Source organism: Falco rusticolus, chromosome 1 (assembly GCF_015220075.1).
Source record: "Falco rusticolus isolate bFalRus1 chromosome 1, bFalRus1.pri, whole genome shotgun sequence".
Taxonomy (NCBI): Eukaryota; Metazoa; Chordata; class Aves; order Falconiformes; family Falconidae; genus Falco; species Falco rusticolus.
The window spans coordinates 22,243,950-22,262,230 of record NC_051187.1 but is presented as its reverse complement, the minus strand read 5'-3'; the positions used below and the strand labels follow the sequence as shown (position 1 = coordinate 22,262,230).

The 18,281-nt window shown below is 45.7% G+C and overlaps 1 protein-coding gene across 7 annotated transcripts in view; it reads left to right on the top strand.

The window, feature by feature from the left end:
• Positions 1–18,281, top strand: part of COL26A1 (collagen type XXVI alpha 1 chain) — a 195,399-nt gene that overhangs the window by 171,256 nt on the left and 5,862 nt on the right. For all 7 annotated transcript variants that reach the window (XM_037375062.1, XM_037375063.1, XM_037375061.1 and 4 more), the window contains 6 exons: positions 5,569–5,661; positions 7,106–7,167; positions 9,570–9,632; positions 13,360–13,404; positions 14,586–14,630; positions 15,595–15,679. In XM_037375062.1, the coding sequence (XP_037230959.1) occupies positions 5,569–5,661; positions 7,106–7,167; positions 9,570–9,632; positions 13,360–13,404; positions 14,586–14,630; positions 15,595–15,679 (393 nt within the window). The remainder of the gene's footprint in view (positions 1–5,568; positions 5,662–7,105; positions 7,168–9,569; positions 9,633–13,359; positions 13,405–14,585; positions 14,631–15,594; positions 15,680–18,281) is intronic.

Sequence of the window (18,281 nt, the reverse complement as noted above, 5' to 3'; positions counted from 1 at the left end):
GCCCTGCCTGCCCTGGGAGCAGCTGGGCAATCTGCCTCCATCGTCTGGGTCTCTTAGAAGTTCCTGTTCAAGATGAAACACATAAGACTTAGAAGCAAGAGGGGTTCACCTCTCCAAAAGGAGGAACTAAGCCACTGCTTTTCTAAAACCATCAGTGAGAACAGGGTTTGGGGGATTTATGGTTGTTCCCTGTGTCTGGTTTTCGGGGTTCATCATAGCTTTGAGGAGGCTATACTGGTGTACTTTAAGATTCCATCATGAGTACCTGCTGTGAAGGGGGTCTTTAGTGAAATACAGGGCTCAGGTAGCACCACATGAGAGATCAGTGGGTGGAGAAACAGGTGCTGGTGCAACACAACTGTGCTGTTGAGAGACCTCCCGGTGCCGCTGTTGCAGAGTTATAGTGCTCAGGGTTGCTCAGAAATGAGTAAGTACCAAGGGTTTGCAACTCTGAAATTATATAACGTAACAAGGACATCTGTTAAATGCATCTCTGTTACGGCCCCCACAGATGCATCTTACACCTGCGTTTCTGGTGCATCAACATTATCCCACATCCACACAAAACATGGAATTATGGACTTGAAAGCCCAGACCAAAACTGTGATTTATCCCTTCCCTGTAACCAGAGGGTCGGGGTTTCTTTGAGCCTATGGTGATTTAAAAATACATTTATTTGATTTGTGCTATGCACAGCAAGAAAGCTTTCCAGGAAAGGCACGTCATGCACTTCTATGTGAGTGCTTTCAAATTTGGGCTTGATTCTTCCAGTCCATTCTTGTTTAGCTGGCAACTAATGATGATAAAGCAGAGCTCACCTGTATCTCCACTTGGCTTGTAAACTCCTGGGGCCCCCGCTCTGTCAGGTCTCCCATCTCCGCTCCCCCAGACTTCAGCTGTGCCTCTTGCCCAGCGTTTCTGCTGATGTCCAGCTCGCAAGCTCAGTTGTATTAGTTACAGCCAAGCATTAGTAAGTCTCCGTGTGTCTGACAGTTTTCTAGAGCTCTCCTTTCCCTTCCACCCACTCTGCTCACCAGACTCCTTTTCCTGAAAGTGAACAGGTGTATGTTTAATCTGGGAAGAATTTTAACAGCTCAGTTTCCAATTCAGTTACTTAGGGTGTATGGTCAGTATGAGATTAATTGTGGTTCGAGACTAAGATTTTCACAAAATGTATATTGATATGCTACATTCGTGAGCCTTGCAACAAGAAAGTTTGGCATTAAATCACCTCACTACCTTGCAGGATCACACCGAATGGTGCCATTCCGTATTCAGCCTTTTATTCCAAAGGATCCTTAAAGATGGTTTGGGTACTGCTGCTGCACCCTCCCTCCAACCACCCTTTAAATTCAACTGTTTCTTGCAAAGTAGTGGTTAAGTGTATAAAGGCATTGATTACGTGGCCTTCCCAGCTGCTGTGTGAGAAGGGTGAGCTCTGTGTTATCCCAGAATGGGAAGAGGACAAATATCTGTACGAAGTCTGCCAACATCAGGCAGCAACAGGCTCCCACATGGACCTGAGGACCATAAGTGGTGACTGTTGCATCCCTAGAGCAGCCCTGTACTTCTCCATACCTGTGGCATACTTCTTGGTTTGCAGGAGTAGCCCAAAAGTTTATGACATGTCAAGTTTTTAAAAAATTTTCTTAATACAAGTCTTGCTGCAAGTATAAGTTTTCTATGTGGTCATGATAAAGTTGTGGCAATATCAGGACCATTTTCTTACAAAACATTTTGCTTATGTGTTGGCTGATTTTTTCCTACCACAGGTTGGCAGAAAGCTGTTCCTCTACAACCAGTAAAACTTAGTCTTGTAAATTCTGGGTAGAATTTTTTAAACATTTATTTTTTTGATTTTGAATGGAGCACATCTGAAAACTATAAACACAAGATTCCAGCTGCTGACAGCAGAGGGAAGCATATTCCTGGTAATGGGCATGTGCACCCACCGAGATGTGAGAAAGCTGTATCAGATTATTATTAGTAGTACAGGGTCTGGTTCTGCCTGAACGTGGTGAATGCGTGTGCCTTTATTAATCACAACAAGTTCCTGTTGGCAGTGTTTATCAGCAGGCAGAAGCCAAAACTGGGGAGTCAAATATTTTCTCACAGTTTCACTGTGCTGTGGTAAAGAAATTGGTCCCAGTCGTCTCCTTCCAGATCAGGTAGCAGAAAGAAATTAAGACAGGATTACTTCATTTCCATCCTGTCTCAACAAATCAAGCCTATAATGGGGGAATTTATCCCTTAGAAACGTTAGATGCAGGCCAGAAGCTACACTGCCGTACCCCACTGCTGTGAGGCTTGCGTGCTTTCTCCGCCGCTTAAAAATGAGCGGATCAGGTATGTGGTCTAGAGTCAGCTCAGTCCTCTTTCTTGTGCTAAAGCTAAGGCAGTTTTTAGGGAAAAGTAAGAGAAAAGAATGTGGCTTTCACTCTCTCGAGGGTTGTGTCTTCTTACATCTCAAAGATTTCAGTTTGCAAAGGACGCGTGAGATACCATTAACCTATTTTGCAGGGAGAGCAGGGGAGCCGAGGCGCAGCGGGCTCACCTGTGTGCCCAGCGTGTCCCTGGTGAAAAAGAGCATAGAACAGATCTGTGAAGTGACATCCCGGTGCCTGCTGCCATGCCTGGCCCTTCCTGAGCACGGGAGAACAGAGCAGAGGAAGGAGAGGAGGAAGCGAACGGCATTTGATACAGAAAACCGTTCCGATTGTTTCCAAAGCTGTTGAACCTCTGAGCTGCCTTGCCCCTCTGGCTGTGCAAGTCCCACCGCATCGTTCAGTGCATTTCTGTGCTGTTCCAGGTTTCCCTTTTGCAGGATATTTGTGCCCTGCTCCGGAGAACGTAGGTGCTTGTATCGTACCAGGTCAGACTGGTTGCACTCTTCCTCTTGCCTTGGCTAGGAGCTGGAAAGCTCCTGGAGCAAACTGTGTATCAAGGTCTTCTGAAATGAGGCAGACACTTGTCTGCCTTCTGCTACGGTATATCCAGAAGCACCGAAACAAAATCCAGCCCTTGAGCCCAGCAGAGCCTGGGTCACTAGAGGAGGTGGCTGAGATGGGAAGATTCCTGCTGCCGTTTGTTGCTGGAGCTATTTTGTGGCTGCTGTAACAGCCTTTAGCTGCAGAGAGCCCTAGAATGTCCCCGTTTATAAGGAGAAGGGAGTTTATAAGGAGATATGAATTCTTCCTGCTGCTTTACAAGAATATGGAGAGTCCCGTAATAAATGTGAGGGTTGTGTTTTACACACTTCAATCCCATTTCGTTCACACTATGTTCCATTCAGAGCTCACCCTGGAAGGAAACCTTGATCTGAGTGAGTTTTGCCAGGCCAGGCAGCTGGGGAAGGAGCCACGCTACATTTCCCGGGTGTCCGCATTCCTGTGCTGCAGAGGCCAAATCAGGAGCTACTGATCTCAAGGGCTGTTGAGCAGAGCTCTCTTCTGTGTCATAATTATGGAATCGCTTTTTATAAATTACTTTGGGTCAAATGTCCAGATGGGTGAATTTGGGGGAGCAACTCTGTCGTTGCAATAATGTACCATTTAGCTGGAATGTTTTGTAACCCAAATCTTTATCCCTGGCTTACCTCCAGCAGTAATTAAATCCTGGTTGTTTGCAGCCCATCCTCTCCCCCTCTCAGTGGATGTGCATTTGATTTTGGCGACCACTCGTTCTTTAAAAACAAAGGGCTCTGCAATTGTTAATGCCTTCACTGCTGTTCAATGCTCATTTCCCAATTTCATCTTACTCCCAAGCTGTGATGGATTTTGACATGGTCAAATAAAACTCAAATTAATTGGATTACACACTTCACTTGGGTACCTTTCCTTCTGAACATGAAAACAGTCTCAGTTGTTTTGTTTCAGGGCTGTGAAGAAGGGAAGATGGATGGGGCTGGAAACAATAGTCAAATAAATAACTGTTTGCATTCAGGCTTTAGGCACGGAATTTGGTTCTTGGAGGGATCTGGGTTAGGTCCTGTGCTGTTCTGCTGCCAGGCATTGCAGAGATAACTGTCATCCTTGGAAGTTAAAGAGATTTCACAGTTTTCCCTAGGAACTGCTTTCAAACAACTAGCTTGAAAGTCCTCTCTGTCATTGCCAACACTCCAGAAGTTGAAAAGGCTTCATAATGTGTCTGCTAACATTTCTGGAGATTTCACTTTATGTCCTTTGGGCTGGACTCTGCAGGGTAAGCAAACACCCTTCTGATCTTCCTGGTGTCTCTTGATATTTGCATCAATACAGCAGTGAGACATTTGCAGTCCTTTACTGCACAGGGTTCTCCTGAATTTTACTGTGGTGGGTTAAAGGGATGGGTGAAAGGCAGCACGAGGAAGTTTGAGGTCATGGGCAGGAGGAGAGGGACATTATTCCTGCATGGTGGCCTCCAGCTATGGAAAATGTGGACCTTGCAGAGGATTTACCATCCCAGTGACCAGGAGCCAACATCTTCTTCCAGGTTACATGCAACAGGAAATATGTTTTTAGTCATACAGCACTGGTCAGGACAGTGGATTGCAAGTCTTGGTAGCACCAGGACATGGGGGTTCCCCTCCTTGCTTTGTGATCTTGCTGTCTTGGTTGATCAGGGAATTTTTGCCCCAAGGTTTCCACAACTGTCGAATAGTGTTGTGGGGTGCTCAGATGAAAGATGCTACCATACAGGTACCCACACAGTTTACTAGAATGCTACAGTACAGGTCCACAGGGAAGAGGGTTGTTGGGTATAGTTTTGGAATTGCAATGAATAATAAGTTGCTTTTTTATATATAGTTGTGGTTTTTCTATTCAGTTACCAGCTGAAGTGGTAAGCCTGTTGGTTCAAGGATGAGGGAAGATGGGGACAGCTACAGGCTGCTGGTATTTATTCATAACAGGAGAGGACTGAGAAAGATGTGCTAAAGTATAATGTTCCTCCCAGTCCTGCTGATGGCTTTCCCTTCCCTGCTCCACTCCCATTTCCATCTGTTTCCCAGAACTCAGCGGACCTGCCCAAACCATCCAGTTGAACACCTAAAATAATCCTAAACAGCAAGAGAGTTTCCCGAGTACGTGGAGGGGGCAGAGCACACCCTCTCCCCGGGCTTTCCTGCATCCTCAGACCCTCAGGGTGTCTCCCACCACCACCTCACCCAGGGCGAGCTTGCTGGGCTGCGGGGGTGTGTGTGTGTGTGCTGGGCTGTGCTCAGCGGTTCACTGGTGCCAGGCAAGAGGGAGCTCCAGATCCATGTTGGACTTCCCAGGTAGCCAGATGTGTCTTGAAGATAGGCAGAGCTACTCTTAACCTGCTGTGGCATTCAGAGGTGGGTTATACAGGTGTGCAGGAACACCAGGTTTTTGAGAAAGGACAACTTCACTGGGGTTATCAGAGGTGACATGAGCAGCTCTGCAGATGTAGGGGACACAGATGGAAGGGCAATTGCTCCAAGAGCCCAAATGACGTGTCCTGAAGCACCGTCTGCCCTTGGCCACCAACAGGCACCAAAGGCTTTTGGAGAGAAGTGCTGCCTGCTGGGACTGGGCAGCTTGACACTAACTGCTGTGCTCCTCAACACAGATGGAGAACCCCAGCTGGCCTCCACCGTCATAGACACCATCATGGCTGGCCTGCCAGGACCACGGGGAGCCCCAGGCCCTGTTGGGCCACCAGGTAATAAACTCGGTTGAGCTGCAAAGCTGTAATGATGGGGAGGATGAGCAAACAAAATTTCTGATGGAGACTGGAGTGGTCTGAGATGCCTGCGGGGAAAGCGAGTGGTCCTCACTGGAAGGGCAGCAGAGCAGTGAGTCCAGGAGTGGCAAGGGTGGCAAGATGTAAACAGGTTTCTTATTTATTGATAGTGGCAGATTGTTTTACCTTTGGCAGGGCACACCTTGAGATGTAAAAGATTAAAGACTGTCTTTAAGGGTGGGTTGTCCAGTGAGTTCCTTTATGAGAGCAGAGTTGTTCTCACCGTTGCTGCAATCCTGTCCTGTCGCTGTTAAGCTCCACCGAGCAGGATCTGGCCAGCTGCTCTGTGATGTGTATGCAGACTCTGGAGATGGTTTGAGCTATTCCAGATTTTCAGCACTATAACTGAAATCAGAATCTGGGATGAAAATTCAGTGTCAGTTCTTTTTCTCTGTGCTGATGGGTGGCTTAAAAGATAGTATTCCTGCAACCATTAGTTTGCAGTTGCAAAACTCCCATTAGTTGCAGAAAAGGCTTTTCCTTTCATTTATCCTTCAACTCCTTGATTCTTTGACTTAGGCATTTGTATGGTGCATTAATGATTGAGGCTGATTCAGCTGTACTTTGTGTATTATGTCCACATTGTTTCATCTCAAGGGTTGTCATAAAACTAAAGCAGAGAGGAGTGTTGCTAAGTTCAGACTAAGCAAATATCCTGTCTCCCATTTGCAGGTATAATTTAACAGCTACTGTTGAGATACAATTATTTTTCCAAAAGGAATGAATCTGTTAAGCGACTGTGTAAAGCAAGTTGACCTGTTTAGGCAGCGTTTAACTGGGCCTGGAAGCCGGCCCTTCTGTGGTAGAGACTTTAAAAGAACCTATTGCCACTGGAGTGAGTAAAGAACAAGAGAGCTTTGCTTTGCCTTGCCACAGTCAGCCTCTCATGCTGGCTGGCTCCAAACCCTCTCTCCTTCTTATTCATCATCAACTTTTTTAAAACACTACAGGGACAGACCGTAGCAGGCGTGTGGGCTTCCCTTGCCACCTACAAGACCTGACTCCATTTCAGAAACTGCAGCTGTAGCTGTTCCATGGATCTAGTTTAAGTTTTCTCAGAAGTTGTAATTTTAAACAATGGAAGGGCAGCATGTAACTGACATCCCTCCTGCCTATTTTCACCTTTTTTTCCTCCCAGACCCCTAACACCTTCCCTAGGGCATAGGGATATATTATATCAGGATGTGGGTATCCAGTGATCCAGTGTGTGATGAAGCACTTCTGCTGCAGTCCTGCAATCCAGGAACGGCTCTTACCCGTTGAGAGCCTATGCAGAACAATGAAAGGAAGTGCATGCATTTGGAATTCAGGGTTCTTCCTTCTAAGTCTCCTTTAAATTGTCTCAAATGATGATTCCCACCAGGGCCACCAGGTGCATCAGGACCCAAAGGACCACCAGGACCTATTGGAGTCCCTGGGTCACAGGTAAGGTGCTTTGGGGCTGAGGGGCAGAGTCCGGGGTTAGGTGTAAAATATCTTCTCATTGCACAAAGAGAAAGAGTCGTTTATAAGTCTTAGACCTGATGTTTTGTTCCCCATGAAATTCCGTGATTTTAATAGCTTTTGTTTTCATTCTGAATTATGTTGAGAGGTTGAAATGGTTGCACTTCCCGGATTTTCCATTAATCATAACAGCACATCTTGCCGTTGCTGTGTCAGAACATTTCACTGTGGCCTGAGTTGATGCAAAGAATCTAACATGGGCTTTACTAACCCAGTGATGGAAAAATACTGTGTTTTATGTCACGTAAAGAGAACAAAAATGCATCAATGGCAATTCACCAATTCACCAAAGTGCATTTGTTAAGCCTACTTTTTCAGAAATAGCTCTTGCTATTCAAGAAAAATATCACAAATTCGCATCAGTTTGATTATTTATTGATACAAAAATTGTGGAGAGGGGAGGTAATAATGGAGTGTGATAAACTCACGCAAAAGAATTTATGGTAGAAGAAGGACAAAGTGCTCACATGGATGGAAAAAGCTGGTTAAATGGAAAGAAGTGAAGTCATGATTAGTAGTGAACTGCCAAGCTACTCAAAATTGTGGTTGGCTGATACAAAGGGACTCCAGTTTTGGGAAGAGTATTACTTAATGTGGAGGTAAACCAGTAACATCAAGTATTTTAAAGGAATCTAACATGACTAAAGAGATAGGAGTGACTGAAGAGCACAGACAGAGAGAAAAACTAAGTAACTAAGCAGAGGGATGTAACCTAGATCCTGATAAGAGGAGGTTTGGAATTGCTAGAAATAGAGAAAGGAGACTTACACTGTGTATTTATTAATCACTTTGAAGAAGCAACAGACAACAGGTTAGTGAAAGTTTGCCAGGGTAGCAGAATCATTTCAATTAGTGAATGCTCTGGAGAATGCTGAGAAACTCCAGACAGATATGAACACAGTGGGAAATTTGGCAGCAAAATGACAGATGCAGTTTAACGTGATTAAATATAAGGTAATTCACAATTTATAAATAGGTTCCGTAGTAGAGTCTGGCTTTTTGACATGCAGCACACGTTATAAATCTTTTATTTTTTGCAACACATTTGTGGATTTCAGTGTTGAGCATCCCTGTGTAATCACACACTGAAAGTCACTGCTGAGAGCTGTCAAGAGCAAAGGATGCTTGGGGACACTCCAGCTTTGTTCACACTGCACGTTTGTCACGGGGCCAAACCCAGTGTGTGCCCGACCTGGGCAGCCCAGGGTAACCTCCTGCCCGAGGCCTGAGGTCCTGAGCCTTCTGAGAGCCCAGAGGCTACAGGAGGCCAGCCTAGTGTGCGGCTTGGGGTGAGCTGCTGGGGCTGACTGCAGGCCAGGAGCAACACGCTAACGGTGAGCGCTGCTGCCTCCCAGCTCCAACTGGGCGAGTGCTCCTCCTGCAGACCCTCAAAACGCTGACGTCCAGTCTTGCTGGGCCACTGAACCAGGTGTTGAGGCCCCTCGTAGCTCTGCCTAGAAAGCCCGTTTTGTTTCTCTGGATGCTGCGAGGCAGAGGTTCCCGAGGGCTGTTGTGGAGCAGGTTGGCTTAAATCACCAGCGCTCCAGAGCGGAGCAATGCTCTCGTTTCTGCAGTTTCCAAGGCGATGTGCAGGTCACTTGAGGTGGAAAAAAGCATCTTGCATGTGGCGGTGGGGAGCTGACATGCTGAATATAAACAAACAATATTGTTCTCTCCCTGTCTGCTTTATAGCTGCGGCTTTGCTGGGTGGATAAGTTAAGAATTTGGATCGATTTCTGCAGAGCCGTTCAATTAGTAGAAATCTGGAGACTATGCCCTTCTTATCCATTGGTGACTGTTTTATAGATTTATTCAACCCAGGGAGCAAAATTATTAGTAGAGATTGGGCTTAATTTGAAAATTGTTTATTAGGGTGAGTGAATAGCTTCAAAATAATTTCCACTGCACAATCCAATTAATTTTCAGGTATGTATGCTTACTCATGCCACCCACTGAGGCAATTATGAAGAGGGGGAAAGTAATGGGGATTTTTAAGCTAACCATACTACCTGTGTATTAATTTCTTCTTGGTAACTGAGAACAAGAACTATCCTGTCACACTGAACCTGTAAAAACGTTACACCAGTACCCTGCAGTGCCTTAAAAGACCCAAATAGATGGATTTGCAGAAACGATAGGGCTCAGGATATCTGCGAACAGAGCTTCCATTGTTTTTGTGTGAGGGTAAAAAAGAATCCAGCCCAATTGCTTAATGGGTGTATGAGGTTTTCAGGAGCTGAGGATCACTGGGAAATGTATTCATGACACCTACACAAAGGAGGCACAGTAGAAATTAATTTTTTCTTGTTCTGCATCTTTTCTAGGGCTTACCAGGCTCTCCAGGACAACCTGGGCCAAAAGGCTCCAAAGGAGACCGAGGAGAGAGAGTAAGGTTTTACATACACCGAGAGATTCCCAGCAGCATCTGGGGTGATGCCTCAGAAATTATATACAGCATAGGTCTTTCCAGTTCTGTGGGACTGCAGCCACGAGCAATTTTAACTGTAGAGTTTCTAGATCTTCTACACGGACCAAGATGGGGGGTTTACTGTACAGATCATGGGTTGAATTTCTTGCAGAGTCTGGTGTTCCCTAAAGAGACTGAGGTAGCAAATGCTTGGTATGTAAAGGCTTGTGGAGACTGACTTTCTTCCACCAGCCAAAGCTCTTCAGTGTGGAGTATTTTGAGTGGTCTAACAACTCTTCCTTCTGTGGCCATAAGGCGGTGAAAGCTCATCAGACTTTTCCTGAGCCAAAGCCACTCCCCAGGTCAAACTATGTCCTTAATATATTTGGAGTATTGAAATTATGTTTTTACTATGTTCATGTGCTACACCTCAGTCCTAGATGGGTTGTCAAGTGCTAATAACTAAGCATAGAAAAAAGGGCTGTGCGAATGTTATGGCCAAACTGGTGAAGTTTACGAAATGCCAGAGAAAAGCCCAACAAGGATATAAATGTGTCAGATTCCCAGGCAACATTCAAGCACAAGGAAGGGTTTCAAAGTGGCATTTGCACCTTCAGCTGCTTCTGTTCAGCTTACTCTCCAAAAGGTCATGGTCCGTGAAATCTCTGAGAGACAGTAGGAGTGCAAAATCATTGGAGAATGTAGTACGTGGTGGAGGATCATACAGCAAGTAGATCTGCAAAATGTAGAAGTGAGCACAGATGGACAATCACTAAGACCCTGCTGTGAAGCAGAGTCTAAGAAAGGAAGAAGATCAGGAGAAAAATATTGGTTCGTACCTCTAAAATGATGGGTAGCTGCAGCGGTGGCTGCATTGACACCACCTTGTGCTACAGCTGTAGAGAACAAGTTCCCTTTTCTTCCAAGTGCCACTTTTACCATCACATAGATGGAGGTGAACGTGGAGGTCTCCAGCTGTAAATGGGTGCCTGTAGATGATGTGCTGCTACCCTATGGCAGCATCTCGTCTTCTTCATTTCTGCTCACACTCCCAGTCCAAAAGACAGAGGAATGTCTGAAAGAGCTGAGAAAGACAAGTGCAAATTGATTAACCCCAATTTGATGACTTCCCAAATTCATGAGAATTACCAACAACAACTATGTTCCTCTGTCCAGACTGTGTGCAAGGAGAGCAGGTCCCAGTGGCTCGTGTCATTCCCTGCTGAGGCACGTCACCCCAAGGAGCAGTGGCTATCTGAGGATGGAGCATGTATGCTTTTAAACAGCTCTGTTATATTTTAGTATCTTTGCATGTTATTTTGGGGGCTTGGTGCCTGTTCTTACATAAGAAGTCACTTGCAGCTCCCTGAAAGACAGAGATCATTTTCAGAGACTGTCAGTGATTTTTTTAGTAATGGTTTCCTTGTGCAGATCAGCCACTTTGGGCAGGTATCGGCTTCAATAATAGGTTACAGACTGATGTATTTCTGGAACTAGAATTTAACATTCTGATAGAGAGCAAAACCTTAACTGATGAGATTTCAGCACAGGTTACTGACTAAAGCTCATTGCCATTAAATTATAGGTTTCAGTTTAATTAAAAAAAAAAAAAAAAAAAAAAAAAGGCATGGCACATGCAAAGTGTCAGGTTTCCATCCAGGAACCTGATAAGAGATCTTTCTCAGTGATTCATTTAACATTTTGCTTTAGCTTGGGATTGACCATATTGCTGAGACTACACTTACTTTGGAACAAAAGCTTTGTTGCGCTGTGTCCGTTCAGTACCGACAAACCCTTTAGACTTTGATTTTGTTCCCTCCTTGTTAGATATTCAGAATTGCAACTCTCCTAGGTTTGGGCCAAATGAGATTTTCAAATATAAAAATGTCTTGCTAAATAGAAAAGATAAATTGTATTATTTCTTGTCCTTTCTCTGTTAGTGTAGGAAGCGAAGCAAATAGCTTTTTCTGGCAGAATTTCTGTAGGATGTCTGTGTGCTTTTTGTCTTTTCTAAGTGTGGATTGGAATGCTGGTTTTGACAACTACATGCTGCAGTTTTGGGTTTGGTGGATACAAATCAGGGCTAGCTTTGCACAGAGTGGAGGAGCTGTGCAGCTGCAAAGAAAAGCAGAGGAGGGTTTACAGTCTCTATTGAGATTTGTGAAACTGTTGTTACACATTCTTCCTGCTTAATCTTGGAGAGAACACATGTAGAAGAGACCTGAAGCAGTCTGAGCGCATCCCCTGGATGGCACGTCTATATGTGTGCTGCTCACCATCGGCCTCTTTTTGTATTATTCTTAAACCGTGCCAGTGAGGGATACAGCACATCATCTCCAGGCAGTCTTCAGAGGTACAAGAGATATTTCTAACATCCAGCCTAAATATCCTTTGATCCCCTTTAAGCTGATAACATCCTTTCTGTTTCTCCTGGACACAGAGAACAGTCTGTTTATGTATTTTGAGTGCGTTGTTATGTCTCCTTTCTGTGGTTTGCCTCTTGCCTGGGCTTTCACAGCCCTTATTCCCTCCAGTGCAGAATCCAAGTTCATCCCTTTGAAGATGCTTGGAGCACCCACCAAACTGGGCCTTCCTCCCAGCGCTCTTCGTGTCGGCACGGGCCTTTGTCTGGTGCTGGCTGGCTGCACATGGAGCACCCTGTGCTCATGTTTTGTAGTTGCCAAGGGCCATTGCTTTTATACACAGCAGCAATTTGATGGACACACAAACAAAGCAGCTCTCCCTTTCTGGCAAATACTACAAAAAGCTGCCACCAGCTAGGTGGGTTTTTTTTGGGGGGAAAAAAAGGATGGGTTTGTTTCTGTGTAGGTCCAGGGGAGAAGAGCCAGGATAAGTATGTAGCTGTTTCATCAATGGATTTCTAAAGATGCTTTTAAATTTTGCCTTCTCTTCCCAAGCTTCTGCTTTCTCATTAAATGATCTACAGCTGTTCTCCTGGTCAGGGATTCTGCCCTGCTGCAGGGTGGGAAACCAATGCTGCAGAGGAAAAGAGGGAAAAAAGATGATAAGTTCAATGCCATTTCATTCTGCCCCAAACCAACATGTACCATTTCAAAATGTTTCTGTTTAAAAATGAGAAGTTAAAAAAAAAAAAAAAAAAGAACAAAAAAGCCCCCCCACTGAGAACAATGTGAAAATTAACACAGCAGGAAAAAGAAACAAACCAACCAAAATATTGTACATGTGTTTTGATCAGTAGCTGTTGGGGTTGATGCAGGGATGTGTGTGTGGAGCAGGAGACAGATTAAATCACTGCTCTGTGGGAGTCCTGGGCTCTGCTTGCTGTCTGGGGCAGCATCAGCCCATCAGTTTTACTAGAGAGAAGAATGCAGTATCTTTGCAAGAAGGAAATCTCCAGCCAAATTCCTTCCTGGTATAATGTAACTGACTGCTGTAAAGTTCAAAAAATTGTTAATCGTCTTACTGAGTGGGTACTGAGCTGAGCAGCTCTGTATCAAACCAAACTTCTCCAAAGTGTGATGGGATTTGGAGCTGATACTTGACAGAAAACCGTGACCCCCTTTTGCTGTCTCTAAGTGATAATGTCAAGGGAGAGGAATTTTTTTCATATTATTCCAAGTGTAAGGTTTTTCATTAAGCCATCTTAATTCCACTAGTAAAAATTACACTATGTTCTTGTCAAATGGAAAAATATCTCCTAATGACACTTACTTTATTTCCAACAGGGGCAAGCAGGTCTGACTGGAGAGAGGGGCATTAAGGGATTTCCTGTAAGTGATGTACTTGCGGGTGTGTGCAAGACTTAGATGGATTTGGTGCTGGTCTGGCACCATAAATACCACCTGGCAGATCCCCTCTAGCCAAACCTTGGCAGGCAGAAGCCCCCTCTGGGCCCCGCGAGTTTCTGGCACTGCCGGAGCCCAAAGGTGGGCACTGTGAAACAATTCCAAGTACATCAGCTGCCCTCAGCTCCCTCCTGCACCTCGCTCTGTCAAGCTGAGCTGGAAACCCTCTAAGGAGATTAAGAGATGTCTCCAAGTGATTTCCTGGCAATACCTGAACAAATGCACACAGGAGATGGCACACGTGGCTAGGGTGCACACAAACCGGTGGAGATGAGGGTTGGCTGAAAGTCAGCTAGTGGAGCAAGCTCTGGGTTTTTGGCTGGCAACATCCAGAGAGGTCCCAGGTCCTCTAGGATGTTTCTCTTCTCTCTTCCTTAATTCCACCTCTTCATTTTGTACAATTCGCACAACCTTTTCTTCACTCCTTCCTCCCATGCCCACCCCCGCTTTACAAGTATCTCAGGGATGTCCAACAAGTTTGTGGAGCCCAGGCATTTCCACTCTGTTTAATCATCGGTTTGTTAGCCTTGGTTTACGTTTAACTTGTAGTTTAATCTTTCCATGTCATCTGTTCTTTGGGAAATGCATGAGCTTCTCGGTTAGGGGGGGGACATCAGACCAGTATTCACAGCACATAGGGATCTTTGTTCAAGAAAAGCTTAATGAGCACCTTCAGAGGCAGAAAGTGATGTGACAAATTAATGAAAGCAGAATGCAGGATTTTATGTTCTAAACTGAAGATGAACACATGCGTGTTTGGTGGAGGGGAGCAGTAGTTTTGTCTCGGTGTTTTAGCCTGAAGCGTTGCTCACCAAGAGCTTCATGAGAAGTCCTGCTGTGGGCCCAGGCCATGGCAGCCAGCCCCTCCTGCAGCTTGGCCACAGCTGGTCAGAAACGTGTCAGCAATGGTGGTGCCCTCCTGGGAAGCTGACAGGAGGTAGGACAGAGCGCTCTGGCCCTTGGCGTGGTGTGCCAGAGTCAGTCTGGTTTCTGCTGGTGAAACACTTCTGCCTTTAAGTTGATCCTTTGGAGGGAAGGGATGCCGGTGATCCTGGCCAGTGTCCTCAGTCACATAAAAACAAATTTCTGTTTCTTGTTTGTTTTAGGGTGAACCAGGCAAGAAGGGTGAGGAAGGTGACAAAGGCGCTGATGTAAGCTTGTATTTCTACTGGGGGTTTGCTCTGCCTTTTTACTGTCCTTCAACCATATTCCCTTTGGCAGGCCGGGTTGGGGGGGCAAGGGTCGTGTCCACAGCTGAAAGTGCAGAGCAAGCGATGATGTGAACCTTGGGTTTGAACTTGATACATGCTAGAACTGCTGGTCTTTAAGGTTTCCTTGGCCACGTTGTCAGCTGCCCTTCTCACCATGCTCTGAACACCTCCTAGGTCCCCTGTGGTTGTTCTGCTACACAGAGCTGCCACAAGGTCGGGAACTACTCCCCCCCTGTCCCTCCCACAGGCTCAGGGACAGACCCCCAGGAGAGATCAAATGGCCTGTGCAGGGTTGGCATTCTCAGCCTCTGCTCTCCTGCCCCAAAATCCTTCACAACATCTACCTGTCCCTCCAAGCCCATCTCGAAGGCATTGGGGGGAAGAAACTACAGCCTGAGTGTACATGAAGGTATGTGGACAGGCTTCAGGCAGCATGTGGCCCAGCTGGGAGCTCTTGGAGAGGCACTGTGAAGTCCATCGGGATGGGCTTGCACACCACAGTTCCAGTTTATGAGGCAGCAAGAAGATGGTGCTAGCCACCTGTCCCCGTTCCCCGGTGTAACAGCGAAGAGAATGCCCAGGTAACTCACCGGTGTTCAAAGTAAATGTCAGACAAGAGCAAAACCTGTTTTCCAGGTAGTTCAGCATATGTTAACATAAGTTGCACCGTAGGAAGGTTTGGCAGGAATATGCACCCTGGGTTTGGCCCACTGCAGAAGTAGGAACCAAACCGAAAGGCACGTGTTTGCATCAGAGGCTCGGCTGACACGGGGCAGGTTGTCTCCTTTTTTACATCGTATTTAAGTGTCCACGTTGCATAGTTTGGTGTTACGGAGGCAACGCTATGAACGAGAAGGCTATCCTGCAACACATTCCAATGTTAGTTTTCTTTTCCTTCTTGCAGGGGGAAGGTGTTCAACAGCTTCGAGAAGCTCTGAAGATTTTAGCCGAGAGGGTATTAATTCTTGAGCACATGATAGGAATTCATGGTAAGCGTTGCTAAGGTTTTCTTTTCTAGACAACTGCGGGCTCCATTCAGGCAGCTGCTTGATGGTTAAACATCCTCCCAGTCTCCTCAGCTCTCTGTCTAGTACTGTTTAAGCTGGGTTTCAAAACTAGGTACCCAACGTGACTTAAGTATGCTTAGAACTGCTGAGGACCTAGCGCTTCTACCATGTACAAGTTACTCTGACTTTACAATAGCAGGTGAAATGACCCCCACAGTAATTTTTATTACAATTAAGAGAGCCAAGTCACGAGCAGCAGCTCAAGCCATGTGGCACAGATCATCTACCAGCTTCCCAGGGAGCTGCTTGTTCAAGTCTTTAGGCCAGATCATTTAATCCTGTTAATAATGTCTCCCAAGTGATTTTAACACCACTGAGGCCCTTGCCTTGTGTAGCGCTGTGTTTTACAGAGAAAGGCCAAACAGTGCTACCACGTTATCCTGAAAATCAGCGATCACTGAACCTCTCATGGTTATAACTTACATAAAACCTATTTTCACCCTCAGATTTAAAGACGGTCTCAGTCTCACAGGTTCTTCGTTCAGGCAGATTTTGTTTTCTGTCGAGGCTATTTGCTCTCCCATCACTGGTACAGTGTGTGGCATCACCCCTGACGAGAGTTTTCCTCCCTTGCCCAGGGTGTGAGTTTGTGCAGCTGTCGCAGGTCAGGCTTCTCCCTTCGGGGTACCTGAGGATCAATTCTCGCATAGCTGCCAAAAGTTGCTGGGCTAATTTCTCCCCTTTCAGAAACACAGTAGAGGCAAAAGGTAGTTTGGCTTTACTATCCCCACCTGCGAGAAACGAGCCTGCTCCTTGGCACTGACCCAGGCCCGTGGCGCCTCTTCCCTGTACTCTCCTGGACACGTGGAACCTCATTGCTGGCCTTGCTTAGAAAGGACGCTGCTCACACCTTCCTTCAGATTGATACCCACTTGTATCGTGGAGTAGCCTTTGGATATTGATTTAGCCTCTGAAAATGCTAAATAGCTAAAATGTCCAGCAGGTCCTAAGCGAGTCGCTTTAAGTCAGTTGCAGTAAGGCAGCACGCTTCGGGAACGCACAGTCCCTCCTGGAGCCAGCCCAGGGCTAAAATGAAAACGTTGTTGGGCACTTCGAAGCCGGAACAGCATCAGTGCGTGGTGCTGTGTCGTATGGCTGGGCTGGCTTAGGTGTCTGCACTGCTCTTCACTGTTCAATGACCATCTGTCCTTTAGGGGCCCAAAGCACTATTTATTTCCAAAAGCAAGAGGCAACAACGGCTTAAGCTGTTCGGGAAATCATGAATCACAAACCCATGATTTAACCACAGTCACCCTGACCTTACCTCTACATTAATCCTAGCTTGCTTCATATTTTCATTGGATTTTATACACCAAGGGCAGGAAAAGATGTTATTCTGCTGCTTTGCTTTGAGATGGTGGAGGTACCAGCAAGCTGCCCACTACGTCACCTAGGCAGCAATCCGTGCATAAGAGGGGAAGGGGAACCCAGCCCGTAAGCACAGTGCAGTGTATTTACAGGACCCAGCGCCTGGCCCTCCATTATCTTTTACTTTGTACCTTCATTTAGACTGCTATAAAGCAAAAAGCTCATCAGGAAGCTTGGACTGGGGGATCCACGCAACTTTGCCCCTGCAGAACTGTCTATTTTACCTATTTTTTATATTGTCTGTTTGGCAATACGGCGGCAACAAGGCATGCGCTGCTGTTAATTTGAAACAGTCGTTTCAGCAAACCATTTTTACTGACATAAATGTATTCTCTGTTATTGCTTGGGATGGAAACGATTTATTTATACCCACATATACTTCTACACCAGTGTAACTGCATCAGCAAAAATGGATGATTTTTAGTTGTATCGTTAAGGCCATATTTAAACACCTATATTGCATGACTTCTTTAAATAGTTCCTTTTTACCCAATAACTATAGATAATTATATTTTTACTGCCCGTTTTTGAGATAGTTCCATTCTGTAACTTAAGACATATTTTAGGCCCTACAAAATACTGTTTAGAACTTGGAAAGTAAGGCATTTTTTCCTTGTGCAATTATGTTCATCCCTGTATGTGTATATGGTTAAAAAAAAAACAACAAAAAAACCAACAACAAACAGAAAAAGACATAAAATAACCAAACAGAACTTCCTTGAGCGCAGACCTCCCTGCACGGAAAGGCACCACACAGGTTTAGATCAGCCATCCCCAACTCTCTGGTCCTGTTCCCGCCGTAGGTGTAAAGGATTTGACCACAGGTTCCTGGGCAGCCCAGCTCAGCCCAGCTTTAAAGACCCACGCAGAAATGCCAATCGCATGCTCTCATTTTCCCAAGAAACTCCACAACCAGCATGGTTTCCAAAACCACAGCCACCCAAGCAACAAGGCAAAACACACCAGCAAACAAATCTCTTCTCTGCAGTGGGAGGCCACTTTGAGATTATCTGGCCGAGCAAGCTGCAGAGCGCAGCCCAGCAGGACACACGAAAGCCCAAATTGTTTGGCAGTGTTTACTTCCAGCAAACACGGCCCAAATCCTCCAGCAGCCAAACGCTCACTTGAAACAGAACTGCTGCCTTGTGGGATCAAA